At 70.3% G+C, this 20,439-nt stretch overlaps 2 protein-coding genes across 2 annotated transcripts; one reads left to right on the top strand and one right to left on the bottom strand.

Moving 5' to 3' along the window:
• Positions 1 to 661: 661 nt before the first annotated feature.
• Positions 662 to 5,865, bottom strand: LOC308186595 (lipolysis-stimulated lipoprotein receptor-like). Its single transcript, XM_080608723.1, is given in 17 exon segments — positions 662 to 832; positions 1,001 to 1,025; positions 1,027 to 1,055; positions 1,057 to 1,205; positions 1,469 to 1,569; positions 1,829 to 1,889; positions 2,016 to 2,124; positions 2,126 to 2,154; positions 2,958 to 3,069; positions 3,071 to 3,105; positions 3,254 to 3,266; positions 3,268 to 3,311; positions 3,587 to 3,706; positions 4,120 to 4,272; positions 4,275 to 4,341; positions 4,343 to 4,441; positions 5,441 to 5,865. Coding segments are annotated over 17 exon segments (1,476 nt in total). The 5' UTR covers positions 5,735 to 5,865; the 3' UTR covers positions 662 to 796.
• A 1,582-nt stretch (positions 5,866 to 7,447) lies between these two features.
• Positions 7,448 to 18,280, top strand: MAG (myelin associated glycoprotein). The gene is made up of 10 exons (XM_080608724.1): positions 7,448 to 7,596; positions 8,676 to 8,746; positions 9,743 to 10,111; positions 10,931 to 11,227; positions 12,311 to 12,586; positions 14,167 to 14,517; positions 15,695 to 15,985; positions 16,598 to 16,694; positions 17,502 to 17,588; positions 17,679 to 18,280. Exons 2-10 carry the CDS (start codon positions 8,683 to 8,685, stop codon positions 18,067 to 18,069), a joined length of 2,223 nt encoding a protein of 740 aa, XP_080464850.1. The 5' UTR covers positions 7,448 to 7,596; positions 8,676 to 8,682; the 3' UTR covers positions 18,070 to 18,280.
• The last annotated feature ends 2,159 nt before the right edge of the window (positions 18,281 to 20,439 follow it).

Genomic DNA, 20,439 nt, shown 5'->3' with positions numbered 1-20,439 from the left:
AAGCAGCGGTGCAGATGCAGCTGCAGAGGTGTAACGTGGCAGCGCAACGCAAATCAAGCTGCAGGGGCACGATGCAGCAATGCAAACGCACCTGCGAGGACGTAATGCAACAGTGCAGACGGAACTGCAGGGGGGCAATGCCTCAACGCAAACGCAGCTGCAAGGACGCAACCCCGTAATGCAAATGCAGGTGCGGGGTGCAACGTGGCGGTGCAGACGCACCGATAAAAGCACAGCCGCAGCAACGCAGAGCAGCAGCACAACGCAGCGGTCGGGATGCGATGCAGCGGAGCGCCGCAACAACACGACGCAGCGACGCGAACGCGGCAGCAGCAGCAGCACAGCACCGGGGTGCAGACGCGGCAGCAGCACAGCACCCGGCGCTGCCGCGTGCCCCGGTGCAGCCATGCGATGCTGATGCGGTGCTGATGCGACGCTGCCGGCCAGGCCCCGCCCCCCCCCCCGCTTTGCTGACCTCCAAAAATTGCCAAGTCACCGGCGGAGGGGAGGGGGGGCGGGGGGCCCACAGCACTTCCACCACCCCCCCCCAAACAGCCACCAGCTCGTTTTTATTCTAAAACCTTTATTTTGTACAAAGCCCTGAGCAAGGGGTGGGGGGGGCACCCCAAAAAGGCACTAAAAAACCCCAAAAATAGCCCCAGAAGATCCCAGCCCCCCGGGGACACTGGGACCCCCCCCCCCGCGCCGGCACGGGGGGGAGCAATGACACCCCGATGTCTCGCTGGGGGGGAGGGACCCCAGACATCCTCGGGGGGGGGGGGCAGCATCCTTCCCTTCACACCACCAGGCTCTCACGGCTCACGGCATCATTCTGGGGGGGCAGAAATTAAGGGAGGGATCAGTGGGAAGGCTGGAACCCCAACAGACACCCCAGACCCCCCCCCATAGTTCAAGGACCCCCTCCACATGCCCCCAAAACACCCCCAGACTCCCTAAAATAGCCTCCCCCCCCCCCCCAAACCCTTCTCACCCCCCTCACCTTGCGGAGACGCCGGGGAGGCCCGGCGGGAACGGGAGCGGGGCCGGGAGGGGGGGCGGCGAGCCCCCCCTGGAGCTCACCAAATCCTCGACCGAGTGCCAGCGGCCCCGGGGCGGGGAGCGGCTGCGGGGGGGGGACGCGGGGCGCCCCCGGGGGACCCAGGCATCAGGGGCTTCGTGCAGTGAGCTGATGTCGCTGGGGGCGCCTGGGGGGGATTTTGGGGGAAAAAAATGGGTTTTGGGGGGGGGCAAAACGGTCAAGAGCAAGGACTGATGTCCTTGGAGAGGGGGAAAAGGCGGGGGTGGGGGTTTAATGCTTTGGGGGGGGGGGAACATAGGAAATAGGAACAAAAAAAGAACATTTGGGGGTGGGGGGGTAGATACTGGGGGCAAACGGGTCCCTAGGGGGAGGCAACAGCCCCCCCCCAAGCTCCCATTCGCCCCCCCCCCCCCCCCCAAATCAACCCACCTGCCCCCGAGGGGGGGGGTAGCGGGCCGCGGGGCTCGAAGGCATTGAGCTCGTCCTCGAGGTAGCGCAGGACCCGCATGGAGGCGGGGGGCGCGGGGGGGGCCTGCGGGGACCGGGGGGGTCAGGGGAGGGAAATGGGGGGGGGGGACGGGACCCAGGGGTCCAGCCCCCCCCCTTCAAATACACACACAGGTCTCCCATCCAGCCCCGCACCGCGGCCGACCCCTGCTTAGCTTCCCGCCCTGCTCAGGCACCCAGTGACAGGCAAATGCCCCCTGTCAATCACCCCAAATGACTGACAGCTGTCAATCAACACAAAAAAATGATCGACATCCGTCAATTAACCCCCCCCTAATTTTACCTGATCCGAGGTTGCTGTCCGTGTCACGGAGCAGGGGCACCTGGGAGCTGTGACCGCTCACTGGGGAGGGGTTCGGGGGGGGGGTCAGTGAGACCCCAAAGTGGGGGAGGGCCACTACTGACCCCCACCCCCACCCCAAAATTTCGGGGGGGGGTCCCACAATTATCCCCCCCCCCCGGCACTCACCCGAGGCACCGCTGTAGCCGTAGCCGTTGCCGATGGGTCCCAGGGCTATGGCGGCTGGGGGGGGGGCCCTTGGGGGGGGCGTAGAGCCCCCCATAAACGCTGCCCGCCCCCGAGGTGGCCGCCTTCCCCGCCAGGTACACTGCGGGGGGGGGGGGGCAGGGGGTGAGCCTGGGCGTGCCCCCCAAAAAACCCCCCAGCACCATGCGGGGGGCATCTGGGACCGCCCCAGAAAGGGATCAAGGTGTGCAAGAAGCCCCCTGACCCCCCCCCCCCCCCCCCAAAAAGGGAACCAGGCACCCAGAAGCCCCCCCTGCAAATAAAAAGGGAACGGGGATACCCCAAAAAGCCCCCCCCCCAGCTCGAGAGCACCCCAAGAAAGGGGATGAGGTGTCAACGAACCGCCTTATCCCCCCCAAAACAGGCACCCAGAAGCCCCCCCTGCTGACAGGAGAACAGGGATACCCCAAAAAGCCCCCCCCGGTCAAAAGACCCCTCCCCAGAAACACAAGGAGATCCAGGCAGACCCCAGCAACCCCAAAAGCCCCCCCCAGATCGACAGACCCCCCCCCCCAAAAAAAGGGATCAAGGTGTACAAGAAGCCCTCCTGCCCCCCCCAGAAGAACCCCAGGCACCCAGAACCCTCCCCCCCCCCCAAAAAAAAAAACCACGGGAGCTCCGTGCGGACCCCGGGACCCCAAAAAGCCCCCCCCTAAAGCTCGAGGAACCCCCCCCCCCTAAAAAACAGAATGAGGTGTGACCCCCCCCCAAAAAAAAAGAGAGCAAGGCGTGCAAGAACCCCCCCCGTCCCCCCTAAAAGGACCCCAAACGCATAGAAACCCCCCCCAAAAATCCCCGAGGAGCTCCAGGAGGTCCCCCCGACCCCCCCCCAGGTTGAGGACCCCCCCCCCAGGTTGAGGACCCCCCCCCCCCGGCGATACTCACGGGCCTCGGGGCAGCAGCAGCGGCGGGGGCAGCAGGGGCAGCGCACGTAGCAGCAGCACGTGTGGGGGCAGCACTGGCACCAGCACAGCCCCAGCGCCAGCGCCGCCAGCGCCCGCGCCCAGCGCCACCAGCACCACGAAGAGCCAGTCTGGGGGACAGCGGGGGGGGAGGGAGGGGGGGTCACGGGGGGGGGGTCCCGATATCCTGACCCCCCCCCCAGTCACCCTAAAGCTCCCCAAACCGTCCCGCCCCCCCCACCACCACCCGAGGGGGTCCCCGGAGGCCTGGGTCCGTACCTGGCAGTGTCCCCCAGCTGGGCGCCCGGCAAGAGCTCGGTGGGCTCCGGGAGGGACGCTGCAGGGCACAAGGGACACGGGGGGGGGTCACCGCGGACCCCCCCCCCCCCCCCCCCCCCCCCAAAAAAAAGGACCCAGGCGTCCGGGGGGGGCCCCGCGCCCCCCACCCCGGGCGCTGCGCTGGGCTCCCCGGCGCCCCGAAACCAGCCCGGTGCCTCCTTCGCGGCGCTCCCGGTGCCGCCCGACCCGCCCCAGTGCCCCTTTTCCCCAGCGCTCCCGGGTCCTCCGCTCCCAGTCCCTCCCAGTCCGTCCCAGTCCCTCCCAGTCGCTCACCCAGCACCACCAGCTCGGCCACGGCCTCGTTGTTGCCCTCCAGGTCCTGGGCAGAGGTGACGGTGCAGACGTAGACCCCGCTGTCCCCCCACGCTGCCGGCCCCAGGCTCAGCTCCGCTCCTGCCGGGGGGGGGGGGCACCCGGGTCACCCCCCCCCGGCCACCCTTGGGTGCCCCCCCCCACGTTCCCTGAAGCCCCCCCCAAAAACCTTTACAGCCTCCCCGTGACAGCCGCCCAACCCAACACCACCCCATCAGCCCCCCTCGTAACCCCCCCCCCCCCAAAAAGAGCCCCACGGCGTCCCCCCACCCCCCCCCGCAAAAAAAGCCCCCCCGGTGTCCCCCCCACCCCCAAAAAGCCCCCCTCCCACGTTCCTGAAGCCCCCCCAAACAACTTTACAGCCTCCCCGTGACGCCCCCCCAACCCCGTATCCCCCCACCCGACCCCTCCTAACCCCTTCAGAATCCCCCCCGGCGCCCCCCACACCCCAAAAAAGCCCCCCCCCCCCCCCCCCCAAAAAAACAAGCCCCCACCGTCGGTGATGGTGACGCTGCGGCCCTGGTAGAAGTCCCCGAGGGTGACGGCGTTGCCCTGCTTGGTGGCCACGATGCGGACGGTGCGGGCGGCGTCGGGGCAGGCGGTGGCCGAGTCCCAGGTGGCCGAGTTGGGGTCCTGGGGGGTCGCCGAGCCCCCCCCCGGCCCCAGGCGGGGCTGCAGAAGGATTTGTACTTCCAGGTGACGATGGGGGGGGCGCTGGGCCGTGCTCTGGTAGCTGCAGCGCAGCACCACGGGCTGGAAGAGCAGCGCCACCGTGCTGGGGTTGGACACCCACACCCTGCATGCCCGCCGCCGGGCCTGCCACGGGGGGGGGTTAGATTTATTCCGGGGGGGTGCTGAGGGTCCCCAGCCCCCCCCCCCCCCACCATAAACCCCCCCCTCACCCAGCTAAATGCCCCCAGGATTCCTGCTGCTGCCCCAGTTGAGCCCCAGAAGCCCCCCAACCCTTCAATTAGCCCAAACTTGTAATTTTCATCCCCCAATTAAATCCCCACTGCTCCCTCAGTACCCCCCCCCAGCACCTCAATCGCCCCCCCAGACCAACAACTGCCCCCTCAGGACACCCCCCAGACCCTCAGTTGTCCCCCCAGACCAACAATTGCCCCCCCCCAGACCTTCATTTGCCCCCTCCAGCTCCGCAATTGCCCCCTCAGAGCCCCCTTAGGCCCCCAATTGCCCCCCCAGCCCCACAATTGCCCCCTCAAGACCTACCCCAGCTCCATAATTGCCCCCCAGGCCCCTCATTTACGCCCTTACGACCCCTCCCGGCCCCATAACTGCCCTCCTCAGCCCTCAATTGCACCCTCTGGACCCCCTCCCAACCCAATAATTGCCCCCCCCAGCCCCACAATTTTCCCCTCAGGACCCCTCCCAGCCCCATAACTGCCCCCCCAGCCCCACAATTACCCCTCAGGACCCCCCCAGACCCACAACTGCCCCCTCAGGACCCCTCCCAGCCCCTCAATTGCCCCCCAGCCCCTCAATTTTCCCCTCAGGGACCCCTCCCCACCCCATAACTGCCCCCCCAGCCCCACAATTACCCCTCAGGACCCCCCCCAGCCCCTCAATTGCCCCCTCAGCACCCCCCCAGTCCCTCAATTACCCCCTCTGGACCCCCTCCAGACCAATAATTGCCCCCTCAGCACCCCCCCAGCCCTTACGACCCCTCAGGACACCTCCCAGCCCCTCAATTGCCCCCCCAGCCCCACAATTACCCCTCAGGACCCCTCCCAGCCCCTCAATTGCCCCCTCAGCCCCCCCCCCCACCCCCTTAATCGCCCCCCCAGGACCCCCCACCCCCTTAATTGCCCCATAATTGCCCCCCCCAGCCTCCCAATCGCCGCCCAGCCGCCCCCCCGACCCCCCCCGGCCCCGCCCCGGCCCACCGGGCAGCCGGGCGGCGCCCAGCAGCGCCAGCAGCGCCGGGAGGGCGGCGGCGGCGGCGGCCATGATGGCGGCGGGCCCGGGGGGCGATGGCGCCGCCAGGTGCGGCCGGGCCGGACCATGTCGCGACACGGGGGGGGGGGCGTCACGACCCGTACGCGGCTCCCAGCCGGAATCGACAAGAGGACACCCCCATAATCGCGACATGGAGGGGTCTAAGACCCCCCCCCCGGCGGGTCCATTTCTGGGCGGGGAGGGGGAGAAGCTGGCGGAGAGACCTTTCCCTCACAGCTCGCCCCCCCCCCCGGCCGCACCGCGGTGGTACGGTCCAGGTGCCCGCGCCGGCCCCGCCTCGGGCAGGTGCCCACGTGACGCGGGCCAGGTGGGAGCGACCAAAATGGTGGCGGGGGGGACGCGGGGGGGAGAGTAACGGGGAAAACAAATCCCACTCCTCCCATTCTCCCGCGTTGGAACACCCCTTTCCACCCCTTCAGATAATTAATTTCTCAACCTTAATTACGAGGCATAAGAGGGGGTTTGGGGGCGCTGTGTGTGAGAGGCGGGTCCTGAACACCCCCAATTCTGCAGTAGTTTGGCCGGAGCTGCCCTGAGGGGATGTGAAGGGGGGGGGGGAAATGCCCGAGGAGGGGTAAAAAAGTGCTGGGGGGGGTTAAACAGACACTGGGGGAGGTAAAAAGTACTTGGGAGGGGTAAAAAGGACCTTGAGGGGGGGTGTAAAAAGGCCCCGCTGGGGGGTAAAAAGGCACTTCGGAGGGTAAAAAAGGCAGTTAGGGGGTAAAAAGACCCCCGGGGGGGGGGTAAGAGGGCCCTTGGGGGGTAAAAAGGGCACTGAGGGGGTTAAAAAAGCCCCGGAGGAGGTAAAAAAAGGGGCCTTAGGGGGGCTAAAAAGGCACTTAGGAGCGTTAAAAGGAACCTCAGGGGGTTAAAAAGCCCCTGGGGCGGCAAAAAGGCCTCTATAGGGGTAGGAAGGCAAGTAGGGGCGTTAGAAAAGGCCCTGCAGTGGGTAAAAAGGGCCCCAAGGGGTGCGCAAGGCCCTGGGGGGGGTTAAAAAGGGCCCTGGGGGGGGGTAAAAAGGGCCCTGGGGGGTTAAAAAGGGCCCTGAGGGGGGTTTAAAAAGGGCCCTGGGGGGGGGTTAAAAAGGGCCCTGAGGGGGGGGGTAAAAGGGGCCCTGGGGGGGGTAAAAGGGGCCCTGGGGGGTAAAAAGGCCCCTGAGGGGGTAAAAGGGGCCCTGAGGGGTTAAAAAGGGCCCTAGGGGGTTAAAAAGGGCCCTGGGGCGGGTTAAAAAGGGCCCTGAGGGGTTAAAAAGGGCCCTGGGGGGGGGTAAAAGGGGCCCTGGGGGATTAAAAAGGGCCCTGGGGGGGTAAAAATGGCCCTGGGTGGATAAAATGGCCCGGGGGGGGGGGGGTATAAAAGGGCCCTGAGGGGGTAAAAAGGGCCCTGGGGGGGGGTTAAAAAGGGCCCTGAGGGGGGTTAAAAGGCCCCTGAGGGGGTAAAAATGGCCCTGGGTGGATAAAATGGCCCGGGGGGGGGGGGTTAAAAAGGGCCCTGAGGGGGTAAAAAGGCCCATGGAGGGGGTAAAAAGGGTCCGGGGAGAGTTATAAAGGGCCCTGAGGGGGGGTAAAAGGCCCTGGGGGGGGGTAAAAGGGCCCTGGTGGGGGGTAAAAAAGGCCCTGGGGGGGGTAAAAAACGCACGGGGAGGACCCCAGTTACCAGCCCCCAGTTGCCCCCAGTGCTCCCAGTTGCCCCCCAGTGGGGCACTAAAGGGTTGAAGGAGCCTGTCCCCCGTCCCCCCGTCCCCCCCCCCCCGGCACCCGAGGCCAGTGCTGGGGGGGAGGTGGCAGGGTGACAGGGTGACACAGCCCGGTGCCAGCACCCGGGCGGCTCCCAGGCGTGGGGTGGCCCTGCCCCCCCCCCGCCCCCCACCCCCCACCCCTACATATTGGCCGCCACCGGCCCCCCCCGGCCTCACACCCGGCCCCCGCCACCACCCGGCCGCCTGGGTCCCCTCCCGGCCGCTGAGTGTCCCCCGGGGCAGCCACAGCACAGCGGTGAGAGCCTGGGGGGGGGGCTTTGGGGGGGGGGCTTTGGGGTCCCCAGGTGCCCCTAGGGGGTGCCTGGGTCCCCTCTTGGGTGCTTTTGGGGACAACGGGGGGGGGGGTTGGGGACAAGTGGGGGGGGGGGGCTGGATGTCTGGGTGCATTGGGGACGGGGGGGGGGCTTGGGGACAAGTGGGGGGGCCTGGGGGGGGGTCCCGTCCCCTGGGGGTGGCCGCGAGCCCCCCGCCGCCGTGGTCCTGGGCACCCAGGTGGCCGCCCCCCCCTTTCCTTTCCTCCCCCCCCCACACTTGGGGGTGACATCAGCTTGGGGACAAATGTCCCCTTGTGGCGCCGGTGGCACCGCCAGGCTCCCCGGGTGGCCCCGAGCCAAGGATGCGCCATGCCACCGCCCCCCCCCCCCCCAAGTCCCCGGTGTCCCCAAGGGGGCCCTGTGCCACCCACCCCCCCCCCCCAAAAAGCCACCAGGTCCCCAAGGTGCCCTGTGCCACCCGCGGCCACCGTGCCCCCCGATGTCCCCAAGGGGCCGCGGGCCACCGGGTGCCCCGGGGGCACACAGGTCCCCGTTGAGCCGTGGGGAGCCGGCCCCGGGGGGCACCCTGGGGACCCGGGGGGGGACACGGAGGGGACACAGAGGGGACACAGAGGGGACACACAGGTCCCTTTGTCCCTCGGGCCGTGGGGGTGACGCCGGCGGCGCGTCAGGAATTCGCGCGGCGCGGCGTGGGGGGGACCCCGAGGAGGGGACGTGGGGGGACGAGGGGACGTGGGGGGGACACGGGGGGGACGAGGGGACGCGGGTGGGGGGCCGTGCCTGGCGCTGTCACCCGCCCCAGCACCGCCTGGGACCGCTGGGGACAATGGGGACAATGGGGCCGGGGGGGGGGGGGGGAGACAATGGGGGCCAGGGACAACAAGGGACAATGGGGGACAGCGGGGGGATAACGGGGGGACAGAGAGCGGGGAGGGCAACGGGGGGGGCAGCGAGGGGGCGGGGGGACAATGGGGACACTGTGGGACATCGGGGGGGACGTTGGGGACGCGGGGGTCACCCTGTGTGTGTGTCCCCCCAGCCCCCCCATGGCGTCCGCCGGGGTCGCGTCCCTGCCGGTGGCCCTGCTGCTGCTGCTGCCGCTGCCCCCAGGTATGGGGACACTGGGGGGGGGACCCCGATACTGAACCTCGGGGACCCCGGGGGACGTTTGGGACCCCGTTAGAAGGCCGAGGGGACGCTGGGGACACCGTAAATGGAGCCGGGGGGGGGTGCTGAGGACCCCATAAATGGACCCGGGGACTGCTGGGACACTGTTGGAGGGTGGAAGGGTCACTGGGGATCCCCTTACCAGACCCGGGGGGCACTGGGCAACCCATTACCGGTCCCAAGGGACACCTGGGGACCCCTTCAGCAGCTGAACGGGACCCTGGGGACCCCCTTAGCAGCCCCAGGAGATACTCGGGGACCCCATTACCAGACCGGGGGGCACTGGGGACCCCTTTAGCATCCCCAAGGGACATTGGGGACCCCCCTACCAGCCCCAAGGGACACTTGGGGACCCCCTTAGCACCCCAAGGAGACCCTGGGGACCCTGTTACCAGCCCCAAAGGACATTGGGGACCCCCCTACCACCCCCGGGAGACCCTGGGGACCCCATTACCAACCCTGGGTGACACTTGGGGACCCCCTTAGCAGCCCAAGGAGACCCTGGGGACCCCGTTGCCAACCCCAAGGGGACCATGGGGACCCCCCTACCACCCCCAAGAGACCCTGGGGACCCCATTACCAACCCCAGGTGACACTTGGGGACCCCCTTAGCAGCCCAATGAGACCCTGGGGACCCCGTTACCAGCCCCAAGGGACATTGGGGACCCCCCTACCACCCCCAGGAGACCCTGGGGACCCCATTACCAACCCCAGGGGACACTTGGGGACCCCCTTAGCACCCCAAGGAGACCCTGGGGACTGCGTTACCAGCCCCAAGGGACATTGGGGACCCCCCTACCTGCCCCAAGGGACACTTGGGGACCCCCTTAGCAGCCCAAGGAGACCCTGGGGACCCCCCTACCAACCCCAAGGGACATTGGGGACCCCATTACCGGCCCCAGGGGACACTTGGGGACCCCCCCCCCCCCAACTTTCTAGGGACGCGGGGGGGCTCCTGGGCCGCCTGGATGCCGCCGGCGGTGGCGGGGCTGGAGGGGACGTGCGTGGTGCTGCCGTGCCGCTTCGAGTACCCCGAGGAGCTGCGCCCCGCCGCCGTGCACGGCCTCTGGTACTTCGGCAGCCCCTACCCCAAGAGCTACCCCCCCGTGGTGGCCCGCTCGCGCCCCGCCGCCGTCCACGAGAGCTTCGCGGGGCGCGCAGAGCTTTTGGGGGACCCGGGGCTCCGCGACTGCTCGCTGCGGCTCTCGCGGCTCAGCCCCGAGCTGGCCGGCAAGTATTACTTCCGCGGGGACCTGGGGGGGTACAACCAGTACAGCTTCTCCGAGCACACCACGCTGGAGGTGCTGGGTGAGTATTTTTTTGGGGGGGGTCGGGGGGGGTTAAGGGGGGTGGGGAGGGGGTTTGGGGGGGGGGGAATGGTGGGGAGGGGGCTCGGGGCTGGGGTTTGGGGCTGGGAAATGGTGGGGAGGGGGCTTGGGGATGGGAAATGGTGGGGAGGGGGCTTGGGGATGGGGATTAGGGATGGGGGAATGGTGGGGAGGGGGCTCGGGGCTGGGGTTCGGGGCTGGGAAATGGTGGGGAGGGGGCTTGGGGATGGGAAATGGTGGGGAGGGGGCTTGGGGTTGGGGATGGGCAGGGGGTTTGGGGACAGGGAAACTTGGGAGGGGGGTTGGGGCTGGGAAATGGTGGGGAGGGGGCTTGGGGCTGGGGTTTGGGGCTGGGAAATGGTGGGGAGGGGGCTCGGGGCTGGGGTTCGGGGCTGGGAAATGGTGGGGAGGGGGCTCGGGGCTGGGGTTCGGGGCTGGGAAATGGTGGGGAGGGGGCTTGGGCATGAGGAGGGGGCTTGGGACCGGGGATTGGGGCTGGAGAAATGATTGGAGGGGGGCTTGGGACTGGGGAAATGGTGGGGAGGGGGCTTGGGGCTGGGGTTCGGGGCTGGGAAATGGTGGGGAGGGGGCTTGGGGTTGGGGATTAGGGATGGGGGAATGGTGGGGAGGGGGCTTGGGGCTGGGAAATGGTGGGGAGGGGGCTTGGGGCTGGGAAATGGTGGGGAGGGGGCTCGGGGCTTGGGGCTGGGGTCCCCTCGGAGCCAGAGCCGGGTGCCCCCCAGCCCCCCCGACCGCCCCCACCCACCCTGGGGGGGGGTCTCCCTCCCTTTCCCCGCAGCCCGCCCGGTGCTGGAGGTGCCCCCCGAGGTGGTGGCGGGCGCCGAGGTGGAGCTGCGGTGCCGCGTGCCCGACAACTGCCCCGAGCTGCCCCCGCGGCTGGGCTGGGCGGGCGCCGAGGGGCTGCCGGGGGCGGCGGGGCGCGAGGTGCGCGAGGATTCGGGGGGCGCCCGCGCCCTCCTCGGCCTCCTCCGCTTCCGCCCCCGGCGCGAGGACGGCGGCCGGCGCCTGGGCTGCAGCGTGGCCTTCGCCAACGCCTCGCTCGCCTTTGAGGCCACCGTCGCCCTCGACGTGCAGTGTGAGCGCCCGGGGGGGGGGGGGCTGCCGGTCTTGGGGGGGGTGTTGGCACCCAGGGGTGCTCGTAGGGAGGGGGGCTGCGGGAGGTGGGTGACGGGGTGGGGAGGGGGTGAATGGGGTGGTGCTGGAGGCTCTGGGATGGTGCTGGGGGTCCCAGGGTGGTGCTGGGGGCTCTGGGGTGGTGGTGGGGGTCCTTGGGGTGGTGCTGGGGGCCCTGGGGTGGTGCTGGGTGCCCCAGGGTGGTGGTGGGGGTCCTTGGGGTGGTGCTGGGGGCTCTGGGGTGGTGCTGGGGGCTGTTGGGGTGGTGCTGGGTGCCCTTGGGGTGGTGCTGGGGACCCTGGGGTGGTGCTGGGGGCCCCAGGGTGGTGGTGGGGGTCCTTGGGATGGTGCTGGGGGCTCTGGGGTGGTGCTGGGGGCCCCAGGGTGGTGGTGGGGGTCCTTGGGGTGGTGCTGGGGGCTCTGGGGTGGTGCTGGGGGCCCCGGGGTGGTGCTGGGGGCCCTGGGGTGGTGCTGGGGGCCCCAGGGTGGTGGTGGGGGTCCTTGGGGTGGTGCTGGGGGCCCTGGGGTGGTGGTGGGGGTCCTTGGGGTGGTGCTGGGGGCCCCGGGGTGGTGCTGGGGCCCTTGGGTGCCTTGGGGTCTGTTGGGTGCCAGGTCCCTTAGGTCCCTGGAGTGGTGCTCGGTCCCTGGGGTCCCTGGGTCCCCAGGGCATTACGGGGTCCCTGGGGTCCCTGGGTCCCTGGGTCCCCAGGGCATTACGGGGTCCCTGGGGTCCCTGGGGCATTACGGGGTCCTTGGGGTCCCTGGGTCCCTGGGGTCCCCGGTGTCCCCGGGGCATTACGGGGTCCCTGGGGTCCCTGGTGTCCCCGGGGCATTATGGGGTCCCTGGGGTCCCTGGGTCCCTGGGTCCCCGGTGTCCCTGGGACATTATGGGGTCCCTGGGGTCCCCGGGGTCCCCGGGGCATTACGGGGTCCCTGGGGTCCCGGGGTCCCTGGGGTCCCTGGGGTCCCTGGGTCCCCGTGCCCCCCGTGCCCCCCGGCGTCCCTGCGGCACCAGCCCCCCGTAACCCCCCCTTGCCCCCCCCAGACGAGCCGCAGGTGGTGGGCCTGTGGGGGCCGTCGGAGGTGGTGGAGGGGGCGCGGGTGGAGCTGGGCTGCGAGGCCGAGGGGCGGCCGCTGCCGCTGCTCTCGTGGTTCCGGGGGGCCGCGGTGCTGCGCGAGGAGCCGGCGGCCGCCCTGCGCCTGCTGCTGCCCCGCGCCGCCCCCGCGCACGCCGGCGCCTACAGCTGCGTGGCCGAGAACCGCCACGGCCGCCACAACCGCACGCTGCTGCTGCGCGTCGCCTGTGAGCCCCGGGGGGGGGGTGGGGGGGGTGGGGGGGGGGTGCGGGGGGGGGGCTGGGGGGTGGGGGGGTGTGGGGGGGTATGGGGGTATGGGGGGGTGGGGGGCTGTGAGGGTATGGGGGTATTGGGGGGGTGCTGGGAGTATGGGGGGGCTGGGGGTATGGGGGGGTATGGGGGGGTGTGGGGGTGTATGGGGGGCTGGGGGTATAGGGGGGTATGGGGGGGTGGGGGTATGGGGGGGTGCTGGGGGTATGGGGGTATGGGGGGGTGGGGGGGTGTGAGGGTATGGGGGTATAGGGGGGGTGCTGGGGGTATGGGGGGGTGTGGGGGGGGTATGGGGGGGAGTGGGGGGAGCGTGGGGGGGGTATGGGGGTAGGGGGGCTATGGGGGTATGGGGGGGGTGGGGGTATGGGGGGATATGGGGGGGTGTGGAGGGGTATGGGGGTATGGTGGGCTATGGGGGGCTATGGGGGTATGGGGGGGTATGGGGGTATGGGGGTAGGGGGGGTATGGGGGGTGTGGGGGTATGGGGGGGTATGGGGGGCTATGGGGAGCTATGGGGGGGTGTGGGGGTATGGGGGGGTGGGGGTATGGAGGGGTATGGGGGGGTATGGGGGTATGGGGGGTGCTGGGGGTATGGGGGGTATGGGGGGGTGTGGGGGGGTATGGGGGTATGGGGGTATGGGGGGGTATGGGGGGGTGTGGGGGTATGGGGGGTATAAGGGGTTATGGGGGTATGGGGCGGTATGGGGGGATATGGGGGGGTGCTGGGGGTATGGGGGGTGCTGGGGGTACGGGGGTATGGGGGGGATATGGGGGGTGTGGGGGGGGTATGGGGGTGTGGGGGGGGTATGGGGGGTGGGGGGGTATGGGGGGGTGCTGGGGCTATGGGGGTATGGGGGGGGTGGGGGGGTGTGAGGGTATGGGGGTATGGGGGGGTGCTGGGAGTATGGGGGGCTATGGGGGGGTATGGGGGGGTGTGGGGGTATGGGGGTGTATGGGGGTGTGGGGGTGTGGGGGGGGTGGGGGTATGGGGGGGGTATGGGGGGCTGGGGGTATGGAGGGGTATGGGGGGGGTGTGGGGGTATGGGGGGGTGCTGGGGGTATGGGGGGTGCCTGGGGGTATGGGGGGGGACACTGGGGGTATGGGGGGGTATGGGGGGGTGTGGGGGGTATTGGGGTGGGGGTATGGGGGGATATGGGGGGGGTATGGGGGGTATGGGGGGTGCTGGGGGTATGGGGGTGGATGGGGGTATGGGGGGGTATGGGGGGGGATGGGGGGGTATGGGGGGTGGGGGGGGTATGGGGGTATGGGGGGGTATGGGGGTATGGGGGGGTGGGGGGGGTATGGGGGGTGCTGGGGGTATGGGGGTATGGGGGGTGCTGGGGGTACGGGGGTATGGGGGTATGGGGGTTGCTGGGGGTATGGGGGGGTACGGGGGTATGGGGGGGGGACACTGGGGATATGGGGAGGGAGGCATGGGGAGCACCGGGGCCATGGGGGGTGGAGACTGAGGCTATGGCGTGGGGGGCACTGGGGCGTGGGGGGTGATACTGGGGGCATTGGGGGGCTCTGGGGATATGGGGAGGGAAACACCAGGAGCGTGGGGGGACGTGGGACACGGGGGGGGGGGGGGACACTGGGGGTGTGGGGGGGGCCACACCGCGCCGCTGACCCGGTGTCCCCGCAGACGCCCACGGGCGCCGGTGGTGAACGGGACGCTGTGGGTGGTGGCCGGGGAGCCGGTGACGGTGACGTGCGGGGCCGACAGCGACCCGGCGCCCATCGTGACGGTGCTGCGGGGCCGGCGCGCCGTGGCGGCGGCCGTCTACGAGCCGCAGGTGACGCTGGCGCTGCCGGCTGCCCGGCCCGAGGACGCGGGCGAGTACGTGTGCGTGGCCGAGAACCAGCACGGGCAGCGCAGCACCGCCTTCAACATCACCGTCGAGTGTGAGCGACGGGCGGGGGGGGGATACGGGGGGGGATCGGGGTCGGGGGTTGGGGGATTGGGGGGGTTGGGGAGGAGATTGGGGTGGCTGGAGGGGATTGGGGTCGTGGGTTGGGAGATTGGGGTGGCTGGGGGTCCTAGGTGGGGGATTGGGGTATTTGGGGGGGGTATTGGGGCCGTGGGTTGGGGGATTGGGGGGTTGGGGGGGAAACTGGGGTATTTCGGGGGGTATCGGGGCCATGGGTTGGGGGATTGGGGGGGTTGGGGGGGAGACTGGGGTATTTGGGGGGGTATCGGGGCCGTGGGTTGGGGGATTGGGGGGTTGGGGGGGAGATTGGGGTGGCTGGGAGGGGATTGGGTCGTGGGTTGGGGGATTGGGGGGTTGGGGGGAGACTGGGTATTTGGGGGGGCATTGGGGTCGTGGGTTGGGGGATTGGGGGGGTTGGGGGGGAGATTGGGGTATTTGGGGGTCCTAGGTTGGGGGATTGGGGTATTTGGGGGGGGTATTGGGGCTGTGGGTTGGGGGATTGGGGGGGTTGGGGGGAGACTGGGGTATTTGGGGGGTATCGGGCCGTGGGTTGGGGGATTGGGGGGTTGGGGGGGAGATTGGGGTGGCTGGGAGGGGATTGGGGTCGTGGGTTGGGGGATTGGGGGGGTTGGGGGGAGATCGGGGTGGCTGGGGGTCCTAGGTTGGGGGATTGGGGTATTTGGGGGGGGTATTGGGGCTGTGGGTTGGGGATTGGGGGGGTTGGGGGGGAGACTGGGGTATTTGGGGGTCCTAGGTTGGGGTATTGGGGTATTTGGGGGGGTATTGGGGCCGTGGGTTGGGGGATTGGGGGGGTTGGGGGGAGATTGGGGTGGCTGGGAGGGGATTGGGGCTGTGGGTTGGGGGATTGGGGGGTTGGGGGGCAGATTGGGGTGTTTTGGGGGGGGCTGGGGGTCCCAGATTTGGGATTGGGGTCTCTGGGTTGGTTATTGGGGTCTCTGGGGGGGCATTGGGTCTCTGGGTGGACACTGGGGGTCCCGGGTAGGGTATTGGGGTCCCGGGTAGCGTACTGGGGTCTCTGGGGGGCATTGGGCTCTCCGCGTGAGTCCCAGGACACCCCATTTAGTTTCGGGGTGCCGTGCCCGCTTTGGGGACACCCCCCCTGTCCCTTTTCGCCCCCCCCCTGCCCCCAGACCCCCCCGTGGTGCTGCCGGAGTCGCGCTGCACGGCGGGGGGCGAGGGCGTGCGCTGCGTCTGCGCGGCGGCGGCGGTGCCCGAGGCGGCCGTGGCCTTCGAGCTGCCCTCCCGCAACCTCACCGTGGCCGAGGGGCACCGCGACTTCGCCGCCGCCCCCCGGGGGGCCGGGGGGGCCGTCACCGGCATCCTCACCCTGCGGGGGGCCCTCGAGCCCCGCCTGGCCGTGCTCTGCGCCGCCCGCAACCCCCACGGGACCACCGCCCGCCAGCTGCGCTTCCACCACCCCGGTCAGCACCGCCAGCCCCCCGCGGGGTCACCGGGACCCCCCCGGTGTCACCGCGACCCCCCCCGGTGTCACCGCGACCCCCCCCAAAGTCCCCTGATAACCCGGACGGGACCGTAGGACCCCCCCCCTACGCCCCGTCACCCCCATGGGAAGGGGGGAGGAATTGCCCCCAGGGTGGGATTTGCCCCCCCCAGCAGGTTGGATTTGCCCCCCCTGCGTTGGATTTGCCCCACCCCCGGTTGGATTTGCCCCCTCGGGGTGGGATTTGCCCCCTTGGGGGGTGTTAATTTGCCCCCACCTTCTGCCCCTAACCCCTACTGAGGTCTGTTTCTGGGGTCCCGCATCCTATAACCCCCCCGGGATGGGAACTAATTGCCCCCTTGGGGTGGGATTTGCCCCCTCGGGGTGCGATTTGCCCCTGGGGGGGGGGTTAATTTGCCTCCCTCCCTGGCCTTCTGCCCCTAACCCCTGTTGAGCCCTGTGGGAATTTTCGGGGTCCCAAATCCTATAACCCCCACGGGAGGTGAAATAACTGCCCCCTAGGGAGTTTATTGCCCCCTGGGGGGGGGTGATTGCCCCCCCGGGGGGGGTCCTCACCCTGCTCTGCCCCCAGGTGGGCTGGTGTGGGCCAAGGTGGGGCCGGTGGGAGCCGTGGTGGCCTTCGCCATCGTCATCGCCCTCGTCTGCTACCTCAGCCAGAGCCGCCGCAAGTGAGCCCCGCCCCGGGCAGGCCCCGCCCACCCGGGGCCACGCCCACGGGGGGCCACGCCCACGGGGGACACGCCCACGGGATGGGGGGGCCACGCCCATTTGGGGGTCACGTCCGCTCGGGGCCATGCCCCCCAGGGGGACGCCCGTTGGGGGGACACACCCGTCAGGGTGACACCCGTAGGGGACGCGCCCATTTTGGGGGACGCGCCCATTTGGGACACGCCCATTTGGGACACGCCCATTTTGGGGGACACGCCCATTTTGGGGGACACGCCCATTTGGGACGCGCCCATTTTGGGGGACGCGCCCATTTGGGGGACACGCCCATTTTGGGGGACACGCCCATTTGGGACGCGCCCATTTTGGGGGACGCGCCCATTTGGGACACGCCCATTTGGGACACGCCCATTTTGGGGGACACGCCCATTTTGGGGGACACGCCCATTTGGGACGCACCCATTTTGGGGGACGCGCCCATTTTGGGGGACACGCCCATTTGGGACACGCCCATTTTGGGGGACGCGCCCATTTGGGACACGCCCATTTGGGACACGCCCATTTGGGACGCGCCCATTTGGGACGCGCCCATTTTGGGGGACGCGCCCATTTGGGACACGCCCATTTGGGGCACGCCCATTTGGGGCACGCCCACGGCCACGCCCCTGGAGGCCCCACCCCCATAAGCCACGCCCCCCTCCGATAGGCCACGCCCCCTCCGGGTGTTTTTTTTGGGGGGAGGGGGGGGTCCAGGGGACGTGGGGGTGACGCAGGGGTCAGGGCGTGACCCCTGACCCTTGACCCCGCAGGAAGGGGGCGGGAAGCCCCGAGGTGACGCCGGTGCAGCCCCCGCCCGTGCCCGGGGGGACCCGGACCTCGACCTGCGCCCCCAGCAGGTACGGGGGGGGGGGACGGGGGGTTGTAGGGCGGGGGGGGGGACACGGGGGGGATGCCGGGCGGTGACGGTGCCGTCCCCGTGTCCCCAGGCCCGGTGGCTGCGGGGGGCCGTGGGCCGGTGGGCGCTGGGGGCGCGGGAGGGGCCGGGGGCCCCCCCGGAGCCGCCCCCCCCCAAACCGGGCCGGGGCTCCCCCGAGGAGCCCCCCGAGTACGCCGAGATCCGCGTCAAGTGACCCCGCCCCCCGCCCGCTGGCCACGCCCACCGCCCCGAGGCCACGCCCACCGCCTGCTGGCCACGCCCACCGCCCCGAGGCCACGCCCACCGCCCGATGGCCACGCCCACCGCCCGATGGCCACGCCCACCCTCCTTCGGACACGCCCCCCGCCGGCCGGAGCTGCTGCTGCTGCTGGGGCCTCAGGCTCCGCCCACTCGCCTCAGGCTCCGCCCACTCGCCTCTGGACACGCCCACCGCCTGCTAAGCCCCGCCCCCCGGGCTCTGATTGGCGTGCTGCCCCCTGGCCCCACCCACCAGCTGCCGGGCGCGGCCGGGAGGCCCCGCCCCTCCGGGCAGGCTCCGCCCCCCCCCTCGTTATTATTGCCCCCTCATTAACGCCGCTAACGAGTGCCCTGCCCCCGCGCCCCCTGACCCCCCAGACCCCAATAAAGAGGAGGTGGCCGAGCCCCCGCGTCCGCTGTAGGGGATTCTACGGGGGATTCTATAGGGCGGGCTATAGGGCAGCACCCCCGGATGCTACAGGAGCCCCCTGGGACCCCGCAGGGCTCCTCCGGGTGCTATAGGAGCCCCCTGAGACCCCACAGAGTTCCTATGGGTGCTATAGGAGCCTCCATGGGCTCTATAGGAGCCCCCTGAGGCGCTACAGAGCTCCTACAGTTACTATAGGAGCCTCCATAGGCTCTATAGGAGCCCCCTGAGGCCCTACAGAGCTCCTACAGTTACTATAGGAGCCTCCATAGGCTCTATAGGAGCCTCCTGAGACCCCATAGAGTTCCTATGGGTGCTATAGGAGCCTCCATGGGCTCTATAGGAGCCCCCTGAGGCCCTACAGAGCTCCTACAGTTACTATAGGAGCCTCCATAGGCTCTATAGGAGCCTCCTGAGACCCCATAGAGTTCCTATGGGTGCTATAGGAGCCTCCATGGGCTCTATAGGAGCCCCCTGAGGCCCTACAGAGCTCCTACAGTTACTATAGGAGCCTCCATAGGCTCTATAGGAGCCCCCTGAGGCGCTACAGAGCTCCTACAGTTACTATAGGAGCCTCCATAGGCTCTATAGGAGCCCCCTGAGACCCCACTTGGCTCCCCCAGGCACTACAAGAGCCCACTGAGACCCAGTAGGGCCCTTGTGGGCATTATGGGAGCCTCTATAAGCTCTATAGGAGTCCCCCGAAACCCCACAGGACTTCTCCAGGTTGTGCGAGAGCTTCCTGAGACCCTACAGGGCTCCTACAGGTACCATAAGAGCCTCCATGGGCTCTATAGGGGTCCCCCGAGACCCCGCAGAACTCCCCCGGGTTCTGTAGGAGCCCCCGAGGCCCTACAGAGCTCCTGTGGGTACTATAGGGGCCCCCACAGGCCCTGCGGCAGCTCCCCGAGGCCCCATACAGCCCCTACGCTTCCTATAGGAGCCTCTGTAGGCCCCCCATAGGCCCCCCATAGGCCCCCCATAGGCCCCCTCCAGGCCTCCCGCGGTCGCCATGGAAACCCCCCCCCAGCAGCCCCCGCCCCACCCGGAAGCGCCCCGCCCCCTGCCGGAAGTCCCCTCCCCTCCCCCCCGGTGGCGGCGGCGGCCTCGCGCGCGCCCCCTCGCGGCGACACCGGGCACGGCCGCCCCCTCCCCCCCCCCCCCCCAACGGTTTTAACGGCCCCGGGACCCCGCCACGAACCGGGGGGAGGGGGGGCCGGGACCCCCGGGGCTGCGTTACGGGGCCCCCTCCCGGTGCCCGGTAACGGGATGGGGACCGGGGAGGGGGGGGACCGGGAGCCCCGGGGGGGGGCTGAGACCCCCGGGGGGGGGCTGAGACCCCCGGGTGGGGGGGCTGAGACCCCCGGGACCGTGCGGGAACCCCGGGGGCGCCTCCCGGGGCCTCATCCCGGGGCCCGTTACCGGGATGACCGGGTAGGGGGGACGCCGGGCTGGGCCCGGGAGCCCCGGGACCGGTCTGAGCCCCCCCGGGGCCGGTTTGGGACCCCCGGTAGCGACCTGAGAGCCCGGGGAGCCGCGCTACGGAGCCCCCCCCCCGGTACCCCGGGTGCTCCCGGTACCCGTTACCGGGATAGGGACCGGGGAGGGGGGAAACTGGGACCCCCGGGCTGGGCCTGGGACCCCCGGGGCCGGTCCGGGACCCCCAGTAGCGGCCTGAGACCCCCCGGGGGCTGCATGACGGAGGCCTCCCGCTTCCCCCCGCTGCCTCCGGTACCCCCGGTTCCCGTTACCGGGATAGGGATCGAGGAGGGGGAGGAGAACCGGGACCCCCGGAGCCGGTGTGAGCCCCCCCGGGGGGCCGATCTGAGACCCCCGGAGCCGGTCTGGGACCCCGGGGGGGGGCGCGTTAGGGAGCCCGCTCCCGGTACCCCCGGTACTCCCGGTACCCCCGGTGCTCCCGGTACCGGAACCACGACCGGGATGGGGGGCGGGGGGCGAAGAACCCCGGGCTAGGCCTGCCCCCCCCGGGCTGCTCCCGGGACCGCCGGTAGGATCCTGAGACCCCCGGGGGGCTGCATCACGGAGCCCCCCCCCCCCGGTGCTCCCGGTCCCCCCCATCCCGGTCCCCCTCCCCCTCCCGTGTCCCCGCCCGCCGGGCCCCTCCCTCCTCCCCCCTCCCCCCTCC

The sequence above is a fragment of the Anser brachyrhynchus genome (genome assembly GCF_964034855.1).
Source record: "Anser brachyrhynchus genome assembly, contig: SCAFFOLD_406, whole genome shotgun sequence".
NCBI classification, from domain to species: Eukaryota; Metazoa; Chordata; class Aves; order Anseriformes; family Anatidae; genus Anser; species Anser brachyrhynchus.
This window is presented reverse-complemented; position numbering and strand designations above follow the sequence as displayed.

Bases quoted from the DNA above. Each gene is read 5' to 3' on its own strand.
- MAG (XM_080608724.1), top strand. From the start codon at position 8,683: ATGGCGTCCGCCGGGGTCGCGTCCCTGCCGGTGGCCCTGCTGCTGCTG. The intron at 12,587-14,166 runs GTGGGGGGGGTG...GGGAAACACCAG, and splicing joins CTGTGAGCCCCGGGGGGGGG to GAGCGTGGGGGGACGTGGGA. The intron at 16,695-17,501 runs GTGAGCCCCGCC...TTGACCCCGCAG, and splicing joins CTCAGCCAGAGCCGCCGCAA to GAAGGGGGCGGGAAGCCCCG.